This window comes from Mobula birostris, chromosome 6 (genome assembly GCF_030028105.1).
Source record: "Mobula birostris isolate sMobBir1 chromosome 6, sMobBir1.hap1, whole genome shotgun sequence".
NCBI lineage: Eukaryota > Metazoa > Chordata > Chondrichthyes > Myliobatiformes > Myliobatidae > Mobula > Mobula birostris.
In genome coordinates, this window is record NC_092375.1 from 116243818 (window position 1) to 116258065 (window position 14248).

At 46.8% G+C, this 14248-nt stretch overlaps 1 protein-coding gene across 1 annotated transcript in view; it reads left to right on the forward strand.

Moving 5' to 3' along the window:
- Window positions 1-14248, forward strand: part of LOC140199298 (insulin-like growth factor-binding protein 2) — a 55491-nt gene that overhangs the window by 28672 nt on the left and 12571 nt on the right. The window contains exon 2 of the mRNA XM_072261113.1: window positions 5894-6099. Within this exon, the coding sequence (XP_072117214.1) occupies window positions 5894-6099 (206 nt within the window). The remainder of the gene's footprint in view (window positions 1-5893; window positions 6100-14248) is intronic.

The window sequence follows — 14248 nt, forward strand, 5'->3', positions numbered from 1 at the left end:
TCTGATTTATTATCCCTTTCGACCCATTCTCCCATAACCTTTGATACCCGAACTAATTGAGAGCCTGTCAAACTCCACTTGAAATATATCCAATAACTTGACCTCTACAGTCGTTTGTGGCAATGAGTTCAAAGGTTTAAAGGTCTAATTTAATGCCAGAGAAATGTATACAATATACATCCTGAAATGCTTTTTCTTCACAAACATCTACGAAAACAGAGAAGTGCCCCAAAGAATGAACGACAGTTAAATGTTAGAACCCCAAAGTCCTCCCCCCCCAACTCCTCTCCCTCCCGCACGTAAGCGGCAGCCAGCAACATTCCCCCCTCCCCCCCACTGGCAAAAATAAAAGCAAGTACTGGCACCGCCACCAAGCGCTCAGCGTGAGCAAAGCAACAGCAAAGACACAGGCTTGCAGATACCCCAAAGACTTCATGTTACACCCTGCATTTAACATACCGCGGGTTCTCTCTCTCCCTTATAAGGGACAATGATGTCTCCATTTTCCCAGCGAGTGGGGAGACATAACAAACAACTCGCTGGCTTAAGATGTTAAAAGTCTGTTACGTCACTTTCTTCTGAACTCTGTTCCTGAAGATCTTGAAGATCCCGGGTCTTCGGGCCCACAGCAGTAGATTTTCCAACTCCCCCGACGACACACGGGTCTCTTGCCGTGACACCAATCCTCGATCCACTGGTCTCCAGAGCCCCGAGATCTTAGGCTTCCAAATCTGAGCCGGACTCTCAGGCTGAACCCGGGCGTGCCGAACAACAGCCAGTCCTGAAACCCCGATAATGGGTCCCATTCCACAAAGAACCGAAATCAGCGTGTAACTCCAGGTCAGGGTCTTCTAAAGTCCTGAAAGGGAAAAATAGAGATATTAAAGATGGAAGATGCAAGCAAAGGTGTTGCCGTTTAACGCCATCTTAACTTCTCTCCGCCTCCCCAGATTCATTACCCCTGGCTAAAGAAATTCCTCCTCATTTCTATTCTAAAGGAGCAACCTTGTATTCTGAGGCTGTGCCCTCCGGTGCTGGACTCCCCCAGTATTGGAAACATTCTGTCCATGACCACTCTATCTAGACCTTTCAATATTTGATATGGTTCAATGAGATCCCCCTTCATTCTTCTAATCTCCGGTGAGTACAGGCCCAGAGCCATCAAACGCTCCTCATATGCTAACCCTTTCCCTCCCGGGATCATTCTCATGAGCCTCCTCTGGTCTCTGTCAAACTCCAGCACATTCTTTCTGAGATATGGGGCCCAGACCTCCTGACGGTACTCCAAATGTGTCTGACCATGTCTTAAAGTCTTAACATTACACGTATGATCTGCAGAGGGGAGAGCAAGTCTGACAGGTTTGAGAAAGGTGTCAAGAGTCAAAGTTCAAAAGTTCAATAAAAACTTATTCTCAAAGTACAGAAATGTCACCATATACAGTGGATTCTAGATGTTTGGACTGTCTGTTAATCGGGCAGCCACTATTTGGAACACTCTTAAAGAATAAAACCTAATTGGGAAAACAGCTGGGAGTCGGTCTTTGTTTTTTGGGACACTATGTGCTTAATTGGGACAGGAGACTGTTGCTGAACAGTTTATAACTAGTGTCAGTCACATACGTTTGTGTGGCCGTTAGTACACCATACTTAGAGTGAATCATTTTTAAATAGCATCATTTGTGTGTGTTCGGCTCAAAAAGCAGTGATTTTTTTTGTCACTGACTTTTGGTGAGAAATAAAGGCTGATTTATACTCGTGCATACTAACTTAGGCTGTAGCCTACGCAAGTGGGCTATGCCGTTGTGAGCATTTATACTTGTGCGTTGGTGTGTCTGTGTCACTCTGCAATTCACCACCAAAACGTTAGTTGGCGGTGGGGTTTCTATGCCACTGTGTTGAGTTTCTTCGTGTTGAAGCTCAACATGAAGAAACTCAAACTTCAAACAATGGCGACTGAAACTGAAGGAGGGTGAATTTTCTATGCTTGTCTGGCCACCAAGAGACGTGGATGAGGAAATGCATTTCAAGTATTTTCAGGTGTCGGCAGGTAGATTTGGCGATTTGGTACATTGTCTCCAGCCATTTATTTTACATCAGTGTACGCACAGTATACTCTGAGACTGGCAATCACCATTCGAGTTTTCGCTTCAGGCGGAAGTCAACAGGCTGTAGCAGCTAGCTACAAACTGGCGTCAAGCACAGAGTCCTCCATAATTTTGGAGGACTGTAAAGCTTTATGGAAAGCATTGCAGCCAGAGTTCCTTCCCTGCCCTTCAGTCGCCCAATGGGAAGCTATTGCAGCGTAGGAGGAAATGCGATGCTACCAAGTGGACCAATCACAGTTGCTGCAATCTGCGACGCGGTGACGTGTAGTTACATTTTGGGAGAGGTGCACGTTAGCCTATGGGGTAGGGTTGGCGTAGAGTACAGAGTAGGGTACGCTGCTACGCCATACCTACGGCGTACATTTGACGTACAAGTATAAATCAGCATTAAGCAGTAAGACAATTCACAACTGTTGTGCTCACTCCAGTTTCAAACATTCAGGCTTGGAGATGCCAGAAACGGCTGGGAGTGGAAACTACTTCAAATAATGAAAACGACGATTTGGAAGATGCAATCGTCGAAAACATTGTTTGAAGATGGTCGATTATCTGCATTAGGTGTCTGTTCATTTACAGTCAATCAAAAGATTACAGCAGCGTACACTGGATTAACTATCAGGAACTAATACAGTTTTATAGTCCCATCACCAACAAGTAAATCTTCAATGCTGGAAATCCAAGCAGCACATACACAAAATGCTGGAGGAACTCAGGCCGGGTAGCGTCCATGGTAAAGAGTAAACAGTCGGTGTTTCAGGCCGAGGCCTTTCAATCATAACTGGAGAAAGAAGGTGGGGGGAGGAGAGGAAGAAACATGAGGTGAAAGGTGAAACTGGGGTGGGGGGAGGGAGGGGTGTAGTAAAGAGCTGGGAAGTTGACTGGTGAAAGAGATACAGGGCTGGAGAAGGGGGAAGGCAATGGAAGAAAGAAAAGGGAATATAAAGTGTTGCTCCTCCAACCTGACTGTGGCCTCATCGCAACAGTACAGGAAGCCGTGGACTGACATGTCAGAATGGGAATGGGAAGTGGAATTAAAATGGGTGGACATTGGGAGATCCTGTTTTTTCTGGTGGATGGAGTGTGGGTGCTCGCGAAGCAGCCATGCCATGAGTGTCAATTTCTCCAGCATCCGGTAATGTCTCCCCTCAGCATTCCCCATTCTCTCACCTTATCTCCTCACCTGCCCATCACCTCCCCTATCTGTCCCCTCCTATCAGGTTCCCCATTCGAACCTGTATCTCTTTCACCAATCAACTTCCCAGCTCTTCACTTCCCCCTCTCCCTTCCCAATTTCATCTATCACCTCGTGTTTCTTCCTCCCCTCCCATCACCACTTTCTTCTCTTTTTTTTTTCTCTCCAGTGCTGAAGAGGACTCTCAGACTGAAACGTCAACTGTACTTTTTTCCATAGACGCTGCCTGGCCTGCTGAGTTCCTCCAGCATTTTGTCTGTGTTGCACAGTTTTGTAGTACTATAATGGTGTTGGTAGTGTTCTAATTCATTCTGTATTTCATTTAAATACATAAAATTGTTACTCATTTAAAGTGTAGCTTTTTTAATACCTTTTTAACTATTTCCATGAAACTTCAGCTAGTTGGGGAATTGCTTCATTGGGCCAAAATATTCTGGTCACAATGTGTCCCAACTACCCTGAGATTCTTTTTTTTTTTGCAGCCATTCACTGTGGAAAAACACAATTGAAATTGAAGCGCAATAGAAACGATGAAAAACTACACACAAAGACATCCCACCCTGTAAAAACTCATTTCAGGGAGGTAGCACCATCAATTTGCGGGAGATTTCTGGGAGAGGTGGGATGTCTGCAATAGAGTAGCTCCTTAGCAGCCAGCCAGCTAGTTTAAATAACGTTTGCTATGCTAATGAACGAATGACACCTGTTAAACTCACCTCAACATGTCTTTTACAGTCTTAACCCACCATGGGCAATAGAAAAGTCACTGTTGCAAACAGTTCAGCGAGCAACACTGTCATTATTTTGACCCCTATTAGGCAGGGGTAGTCTGGGGTGACGGACGTTTCATATTTTCTTTTTTTGGAACACTCTGCCACTCTGACTTTTTTTGGAACTCTCTTGCTCTTGCTCTCTATCGCGTGCACGCTCTCTCGCTGTCTCTCTATCGCGTGCGCGCTCTCTCTCGCTCGTGGTCGCGCTCACTTGTGCTCTTGCTCTCTCGCTTTCTTGCTCTCGCTGTCTCGCTCTTGCTCTCTCTCGCTCTCTTGCGCTTGCTGTCTCGCTCTTGCGCTCTCTCACTCTCTCCCTTGCTCTCGTGCTGTCTCTCTATGGCGTGCGCGCTCTCTCTCGCTCGTGGTCGCGCTCACTTGTGCTCTTGCTCTCGCTGTCTCGCTCTTTCTCTCGCTCTCTTGCGCTTGCTGTCTCGCTCTTGCGCTCTCTCGCTTGCTTTCTCGCTCTCGTGCTGTCTCTCTCGTGGTCACTCTCACTCGCGCTCGTTTTCTCGCTCTTGCGCTCGCTCTCTCGCGCGCTCTCAAAAAAAATCAATTTCCGGGACATTGTATATAATTTGCTGGCATCAGGGAGCCACTATTAATTTGCGGGAGACTCCCGGACCTTCCGGGAGAGGTGGGATGTCTGCAAAGACAGACAACCAATGTGCACAGGACATCACACAGTGCAAAGGCAAAAAGAAATAGTATTAATAAATAATACTGAGAACATAAGTTGTAGAGTCCTTGAGCGTGAGCCCAAAGATCATAAAGTCCATGATAAACAAGATTTCCATTTAAGCTAAGTCCCTTTTGCCTATGCTTTGCCCATATTCCTCTAAACCTTTCCTATTGATGTACCTGTCCAACAGCTTTTTAAATGTTGGTATTATGCCTATCTCAGCCACTTCCTCTGGCAGCTTGTTCCATATCCCCACTGTAGCCTCTCAGGTTTTAAATATTTCCCTTTTCTTTAGAAAAATAGTGTGTGCATTCATCTTATCTGTGTCCCTCGTGATTTTATACACCATTGGAAGCCTCAAAAACAAACGAGTGCTGGAGGGAAGGGCTGATCTTCAGGGTTGGGAAACGGAGGCTGTTTTCAATTTGGCAAAAAGAAAATGCAATTCCTGGCAACAGCCTGCTCTAAAAATTAATTTTACAAGCTGATTTATTGCTTGTAGCTTGCGGAGGCCTGAGTCCTGGCACGGGGAGTTTGGAGAGAAGCTGCCACGATTCAGATTCCTGGGGGTCGGGACAACTCAGGTTGGCTGATGGGTTTATAGCTGCCTCCAAATCTATGGAGGAGTTGGACCCTCTTCTGAGTTGGTGGGGGAGAGGGAGGGAGAGAGAGAGAGATAAGGGAGAGGAGAGGATAGGAGAGGAGGTGGGGTGACTGCCACTGACCCTCACGGGAGGACAATGACACACACACACACACACACACACACACACACACACACACACCTACCTCCCCCGAGGGAGAGTGACACTGGGAGGGGAGGTACCGAGTGAGCTTCTCACTTTGGGAGGGGCGATGCCGAGAGAGGGTCATACTGGAAGTGGGGGTACCGAGTGAGCTTCTCACTGTGGGAGGGGCGATGCCGAGGGAGGGTCACACTGGGAGGGGAGGTACCGAGTGAGCTTCTCACTGTGGGAGGGGCAATACCGAGGGAGGGTCGCACTGTGGGAGGGTGACACTGTGCCTAGGGTACTGGGGGTCAGGCAGAGTATGGGGGCTGCCACATGCCTGGTGTGACTTTGCTGTACCTCCTTCCTGCCCATACCTTGCACTGTGAGCATTTCTCTGCTCTGCCCTCTGGAAGGTGCTGAGACCCGTGACGTCTGGCCAAGCTCCGACATCAGCGACAATCACCTCAACTATCCGAATGTCAGCATGGTAGGCCGCAAGCCCAGCCGCAGCGGCCTGAAGACCACGGCGGTCATCCGGGAGCGCAACAACGCCCAGTGGCGATCTATGGACCGAGGGAACAAAGGCAGTGAGGAGCCTCGGAGGGTGCGGCCGCAACTGGTAATCCACAGCACTGACCGCTTGTGTCCCCTCTACACACCCCTTGCTCCACCTTTTACCACAATGAGTGTCACTATAGCTTTTACTGTTACTGTTTTCCCTTGTTCTTCCTCAATGCATTGTGATCTGATCTGTGTGAATACTATGCAAGACAAAATTTCCCTCAGTGAGAACTGAACATAGACCATTACAGCACTGTACAGACCCTTTGGCCCACAATGTTGTGCTGACCTTTTAACCTACTCTTAGATCAATCTAACCCTTCCCTCCAATATAGCCCTTCATTTTTCTATCATCCATGTGCCTAAGAGTCTCTTAAATGTCTCTAATGTATCATCTCTACCACCAACCCTGACATTCCACACACCCACCACACTTTGTAAAAAAAAACACTACCTCTAACATCCCCCCTATATTTTCTTCCAATCACTTAAAAATTATGCCCCTTTGTATTAGCCTTTCCTACCCTGAGGAAAATTTCTTTAACTATTCACTCTATCTATGCTGCTTTTCATCTTAAACGTATTTGTTAAGTCACATCTCATCCTCCTTTGCTACAAAGAGCCACAACTCTCTCAAACTATCCTCGTACAACATTCTCTCTAATCAAGGCATCCTCCCTGTAAATCTCCTCTGCACCCTCTCTAAAGCTTCCACCCCTTCCTATAATGAAGCAACCAGAACTGAACACAATATTGCAAGTGTGGTCTCACCAGCGTTTCATAGAGCTGCAACATTGCCTTGAAACTCAGTCCCCGACTATGAACACCAACCCGTCATATGCCTGCTAACCACCCTGTTAACAGTGCAGCAGCTTTGAGAAATGCATGGACAGAGTGGATGTGGCAAAGTTGTTTCTCATGATGGGGGAGTCTAGTACGAGAGGGCATGACTTAAGGATTGAAGGACACCCATTCAGAACAGAAATGCGAAGAAATTTTTTTAGTCAGAGAGTGGTGAATCTATGGAATTTGTTGCCACGGGCAGCAGTGGAGGCCAAGTCATTGGGTGTATTTGAGGCAGAGATTGATAGGTATCTGAGTAGCCAGGGCATCAAAGGTTATGGTGAGAAGGCGGGGGAGTAGGACTAAATGGGAGAATGGATCAGCTCATGATAAAATGGCGGAGCAGACTCGATGGGCCGAATGGCCGACTTCTGCTCCTTTATCTTATGGTCTTATGGAGAGATCTGTGGCTCTCCCCAACCCAATGACGCCTCTATTTCTCCAACCTGCTAACAAACCTAATGCTGAGAATCCAGCCATTAACCCTGTCCTCTGCCTTCAAATTCGACCTTCCAAAGTGAATCACTTAACACTTTTCTGGATTGAAGTCCATCTGCCACTTCACAGTGCAGCTCTGAATGCTATCGATGTCCTGTTGTAACCTTTGACAACCTTCTACACAATCCACAACTCTATCAAGCTTTGTGTCGTCTGCAAGCTTATTAACTCACCCTTCCACTTCCTCATCCAAATCATTTATAAAAATCACGAAGAGCAGAGGTCCCACAGCAGATCCCTGTGGAACACCGCTGGTCACCGACCTCTCAGCAGAATACAGTCCATCTTTTTTTTAATTAAGTGCAATTGTGAACAATAGCCAGATCAGAAATGCTGATCAAGTCAACTAGTTCCCAAAGAGAACTCTGACAGGCCAATCAGATGGTTCACTGCTGCTCAGCGATAGAACACAAAAAAATCATATGTACAATTAAGAAACATTAAAAAATAGTAGAAATACTGGAGTCATGATGAAGTCTGCTGGAGAGAGACATTTGTACACATGCTGTCCTCCATAATTCAAAGAGATTGAAGGATATGGTTGCAGGGTGACAAAACGTGGCGGGAGCACTTGGAACTAAAAACTAATCCCTACCGGGAGAAAACAGCATCTGCTCTTTCCGCACTGTTCTCCAGCAGTTTAAGGACTAAGTCCAGCCAGAACATAACTCACAAGTGCTCTTGAAAGTCAGGTATTAATGCTACCTACCAACAACCAAGCATTGCCATCCTGGTCCCCTTCATGATAGCTTATGAAGAAGCATGTGACTTCCCTCCCAGAGATGATAGGTGTTTGTGCACTCGACTCTTGAAGGCTTGGACCCCATCATCGCAGATGTTTCCAACCACAGCATCTGGAAGGCTGTTCCAAATTCTGATAGCACAGTGAAGGAAGCGTCTATCCAGTGTGTAGGCTCTGGCATCAGGCATAGAAACAGCATGAGCAGGCATAGATAAACTTGATCGTGTGGTGCATCATCTCTCATAAGATGAAGGCAGCATGGTGCGAAGGTCTGCAGGGCTGTGGCTGGTGTGCATTTCATAAAGCACAGTAGCTGTAGCAACCTGTCGTCTGTGGTGTAAGCTACTAATGGCTAGCTTCTCAGGAGCTGTGGCTTCATCTACACCCATAATCCTGAGAGCCTTTCTTTGAATGGAGTGAAGCTGGCTGAGGACACCCTGTGAGATATTCATCCATGATAAGCAGGCATTCTCCATGATACTTCATCCTGGGCTTTGTAAACCGTGGCTCTGCCCTCTTTGTCTAGCTTGATGCCACTTTCCGCAGAGCTCCAAGCCTTTGTCCATCCTTGTTTGAAATAGTGGAAAGGTGTTTATCCCACACCAACTTGCTGTCAATATTAACACCAAGAATTACTAGCTCCTTCTTTAAATCCAGCTTGCAGTTCCCAAAATACCGGTTGGGGTTAGATGGATTCCTCTTCCTAGACATCACCATCGCCTTACACTTAGTAGGCTCAATGGTGACATTCCAGTCATCTGCCCAGGCTTTCATCCTGTCACGATCCCTATTCAGGCTTGCTGCCACTGTATTACTCTCTCCTGCTACAACCACCATGTTCCTTCTGTGAGCAAGCCAATTCTGTATTTGCTCAGCCAAGTTGCCCTGGATCCTATGTTAGCTGACTTTCTGAATAGCTTACCATAGGAACCTTGTTGAAATCCTTAAAAGTTCATATACACCACATCCATTGTTCTATCTTCATCCATTTGTTTTGTTTCAGTAATAATAAACCACTACCAACTGAATTTACCACTACCCTCTCCAGCCACCAATATACACACAAAAACCCGTGCCATCACCAGCATCCCTAACATCTGACCACATTTCCCTTTGGTGACCTGTCCAGTCAGGCTGCTCTAACCCATCCCAGCGCTAAAACTGACACCTTACTCCCTCCCCTTCTCCACGACCCATCCCACTAGACTCCCCCCCCCACCCCATGACCCTTCACTTGACTGCCTCCCCATCCCTGACCCCTTCCTCTCGTATCTACCCCCTGTGACACTTTCCTCTCTATCCTCCTGCTTCTATCTAACCCTTCCCCATCCTCCCCCACCCTGACCCTTCCCTCTACCCTGCTCCACCTCCTCACACTCTCCAACCCGTCACTCATCTCCCTGTTCCTCCTGTCATCCACCCCTCCTTCATCTCCTGCCTCCCCTCCCTCCCTCTCCCTCCCATCACACTCCTCTCCTACCTCTCCCCCCCCATCCTCCATCTGCTCCCACCCACTCCCTCTCCATTGAGGGGTTATCTCATTGAAACCTATTAAATATTGAAAGGCCTGGGTGGAGTGGACAGGAAGGGTGTTTTCTGTGGTGGAGGAATCTAGGACCAAAGGGCACAACATCGAATCGAGGGGCGTCCATTTGGAACAGAGATAAGGAATTTCTTTAGCCAGATGGTAGTGAAGCTCTGGAATTCATTGCCACAGAAACCATCAATGGGTATTTTATAAGTGGACGTTGACATGTTTTTCATTAGTAAGGGTGTCAAACGTTACAGGGAGAAGGCAGGAGAATGTGGTTGGGAGGATAATAAATCATCCCTGATGGAATGGTCGAGCAGACCCAATGAACTGAATAGCCTAATTCTACTCCTGTGACCTATGGTCTTACCATCTTTCAACTTCCTGATATTTTGGGTTTTGTCTGCTCATTCTCATAGAGTCATAGAAGCAGGCAGGCATTCAACACAGAGAGAGGCCATCCAGACCAGCATGTACATACCAACCTTTTGCCATCTACACAGATCCTGCTTGACCACATTAGAATCAAGAACCAGTATCCCAGTGCGGCCCTTCCTCTACAGTGGTGAGACTGATGGGGAATTGCTTTGTCGAGTGCCTTCGCTTCACGCACAATTTTCCAGTAGCCACCCAGCTTACTTCCACTCCCCATTCACATTCCAACATCACAGTCCGTAGCCTCCTCTACTGCCACAATGAAATTGGAGGAGCAACACCTCATATTCTGTCTGGGTAGCACCCATCCTGACGGCATGAACATCGAATTCTGTAACTTCAGGTAATTTCCCCTTCTGTTCATTTCTCTCTGTTTGGATCCCATTTTCCGGTTCCCCTGTCTCCCCTTCTCTTCTCAGCTCCTTATCTCCTATCTCTGCTTCCCCTCCTCCTTCCCCTTCTCTCCTGGTCCACTCTCCTCTCTGATCAAATTCCTTCAGCCGTTTACCCTCCCAGTTTCTTACTTCTCCCTCCACCACCTTATTCTGCCTTCTTCACCTTTCATTTCCAGTCCTGATGAAGGGCCTTGGCCCGAAATGTTGACTGTTTATTCCCCTCCATGGATGCTGCCTGACCTGCTGAGTTCCTCCAGCACTGTGTGTGTGTGTGTGTGTGTGTGTGTGTGTGTGTTGCTCTGGATTTCCAGCATCTGCAGGTTTTCTCTTGTGTTTGTGTGTAGTGAAGTGTGTTGTTCAGCAGCAGTACTGTGCGATACATAAAACATTACTATAAATTACAGTAATAAGATAAATAAGTATTGCAAATTAGTGAGTTAGTATACATGCTCCATTCAGAAATCTGATGGTGGATGGGAAGAAGCCGTTCCTGAAACGTTGAGTGTGGGTCTTCAAGCTTCTGTACCTCCTCTCTGTGCTGGACTTTTTCACCAATGTATCTGCCCCTCTGATCTCACATGTCACACATTCCTGACTGCAAAACAGCGTTACACAAGTTTTATACATCACTAATTAAACGTGCTGAGCTCGGTACCTGACCCTGGGCCCTCGGCACATGCAGCCGAGGCGGAGGCAGGCTACTTGGAACAGTTCAGGGTCGAGGAGCCCCCCCCCCCCCCGCCTCCTGTGGGGAGACTGTAGTGGTCGGGCCTGGTCCTGGAGCAGGCTGGGTCGAGATGGGGAGGGGTGGGGAGTTTAATAGAGGGGAGACATTCAGGAGGGTGTGCTGGAAGAATGGGGGATACTCTCCCCAGGGTGGGAGGGGCAGAGCACGTGGGGTGGGGGGGTGGGGAAACAGGAGAACTGGGTTAGTGGCCTCACTGTGACCAGGGTCCTGCTGTCTCTGGGGTTGGGGGGAAAGGTCAGTGGGAAGTTGCAGAGGACTGACGGGAAGACAAATAATTTCAGAACTGTGGAGAACAGAACGTGGAACGTTGTATGGCACAATACAGGCTCTTCAACGTGCAATCTTATGCCAACCCTTTATCCTAGTCTAACATCAACCCATCCCTTCCATTCCACATAGCCCTTTTTTCTATCATCCATGCGCCTATCTGAGAGTCTCTAAAATGTCCCTTATGTATCTGTCTCTACCATCATTCCTGGCAATCACCACTCTCTGTGTAAAATACTTACCTCTGACATTCCCCCCACCCCCACCCCGACCCCACACTTTCCTCCAATCACTTTAAAGTTATGCCGCTTCATATGCTGCTTCCCGACATAAGCCGGGAAGATGTGGAATCGATATGGGTAGAGCTGCGTAGCACTAAGGGGCAGAAAACACTGGTGGGAGTTGTGTACAGGCCACCTAACAGTAGTAGTGAGGTCGGAGATGGTATTAAGCAGGAAATTAGAAATTTGTGCAATAAGGGAACAGCAGTTATAATGGGTGACTTCAATCTACATGTAGATTGGGTGACCCAAATTGGTAAAGGTGCTGAGGAAGAGGATTTCTTGGAATGTATGCGGGATGGTTTTTTGAACCAACATGTCGAGGAACCAACTAGAGAGCAGGCTATTCTGGACTGGGTATTGAGCAATGAGGAAGGGTTAATTAGCAATCTTGTCGTGAGAGGCCCCTTGGGTAAGAGTGACCATAATATGGTGGAATTCTTTATTAAGATGGAGAGTGACATAGTTAATTCAGAAATAAAGGTTCTGAACTTAAAGAGGGGTAACTTTGAAGGTATGAGACGTGAATTAGCTAAGATAGACTGGCAAATGACACTTAAAGGATTGACGGTGGATATGCAATGGCAAGCATTTAAAGGTTGCATGGATGAACAACAATTGTTCATCCCAGTTTGGCAAAAGAATAAATCAAGGAAGGTAGTGCACCCGTGGCTGACAAGAGAAATTAGGGATAGTATCAATTCCAAAGAAGGAGCATACAAATTAGCCAGAGAAAGTGGCTCACCTGAAGACTGGGAGAAATTCAGAGTTCAGCAGAGGAGGACAAAGGGCTTAATTAGGAAGGGGAAAAAAGATTATGAGAGAAAACTGGCAGGGAACATAAAAACTGACTGTAAAAGCTTTTATAGATATGTAAAAAGGAAAAGACTGGTAAAGACAAATGTAGGTCCCCTACAGACAGAAACAGGTGAATTGATTATGGGGAGCAAGGACATGGCAGACCAATTGATTAATTACTTTGGTTCTGTCTTCACTAAGGAGGACATAAATAATCTTCCAGAAATAGTAGGGGACAGCGGGTCCAGTGAGATGGAGGAACTGAGCGAAATACATGTTAGTAGGGAAGTGGTGTTAGGTAAATTGAAGGGATTAAAGGCAGATAAATCCACAGGGCCAAATGGTCTGCATCCCAGAGTGCTTAAGGAAGTAGCCCAAGAAATAGTGGATGCATTAGTGATAATTTTTCAAAACTCTTTAGATTCTGGACTAGTTCCTGAGGATTGGAGGGTGGCTAATGTAACCCCACTTTTTAAAAAAGGAGGGAGAGAGAAACCGGGGAATTATAGACCGGTTAGCCTAACGTCGGTGGTGGGGAAACTGCTGGAGTCAGTTATCAAAGATGTGATAACAGCACATTTGGAAAGCAGTGAAATCATCGGACAAAGTCAGCATGGATTTGTGAAAGGAAAATCATGTCTGACGAATCTCATAGAATTTTTTGAGGATGTAACTAGTAGAGTGGATAGGGGAGAACCAGTGGATGTGGTATATTTGGATTTTCAAAAGGCTTTTGACAAGGTCCCACAGAGGAGATTAGTGTGCAAACTTAAAGCACACGGTATTGGGGGTAAGGTATTGATGTGGATAGAGAATTGGTTAGCAGACAGGAAGCAAAGAGTGGGAATAAACGGGACCTTTTCAGAATGGCAGGCAGTGACTAGTGGGGTACCGCAAGGCTCAGTGCTGGGACCCCAGTTGTTTACAATATATATTAATGACTTAGATGAGGGAATTAAATGCAGCATCTCCAAGTTTGCGGATGACAGGAAGCTGGCGGCAGTGTTAGCTGTGAGGAGGATGCTAAGAGGATGCAGGGTGACTTGGATAGGTTAGGTGAGTGGGCAAATTCATGGCAGATGCAATTTAATGTGGATAAATGTGAAGTTATCCACTTTGGTGGCAAAAACAGGAAAACAGATTATTATCTGAATGGTGGCCGATTAGGAAAAAGGGAGGTGCAACGTGACCTGGGTGTCATTATACACCAGTCATTGAAAGTGGGCATGCAGGTACAGCAGGCGGTGAAAAAGGCGAATGGTATGCTGGCAGTTATAGCGAGAGGATTCGAGTACAGGAGCAGGGAGGTACTACTGCAGTTGTACAAAGCCTTGGTGAGACCACACCTGGAGTATTGTGTGCAGTTTTGGTCCCCTAATCTGAGGAAAGACATCCTTGCCATAGAGGGAGTACAAAGAAGGTTCACCAGATTGATTCCTGGGATGGCAGAACTTTCATTGAAGAAAGACTGGATGAACTTTCATTGAAGAAAGACTGGATGAACTAGGCTTGTACTTGTTGGAATTTCGAAGATTGAGGGGGTATCTGATTGAAACGTATAAAATCCTAAAGGGATTGGACAGGCTAGATGCAGGGGGATTGTTCCCAATGTTGGGGAAGTCCAGAACGAGGGGTCACAATTTGAGGATAATGGAGAAGCCTTTTAGGA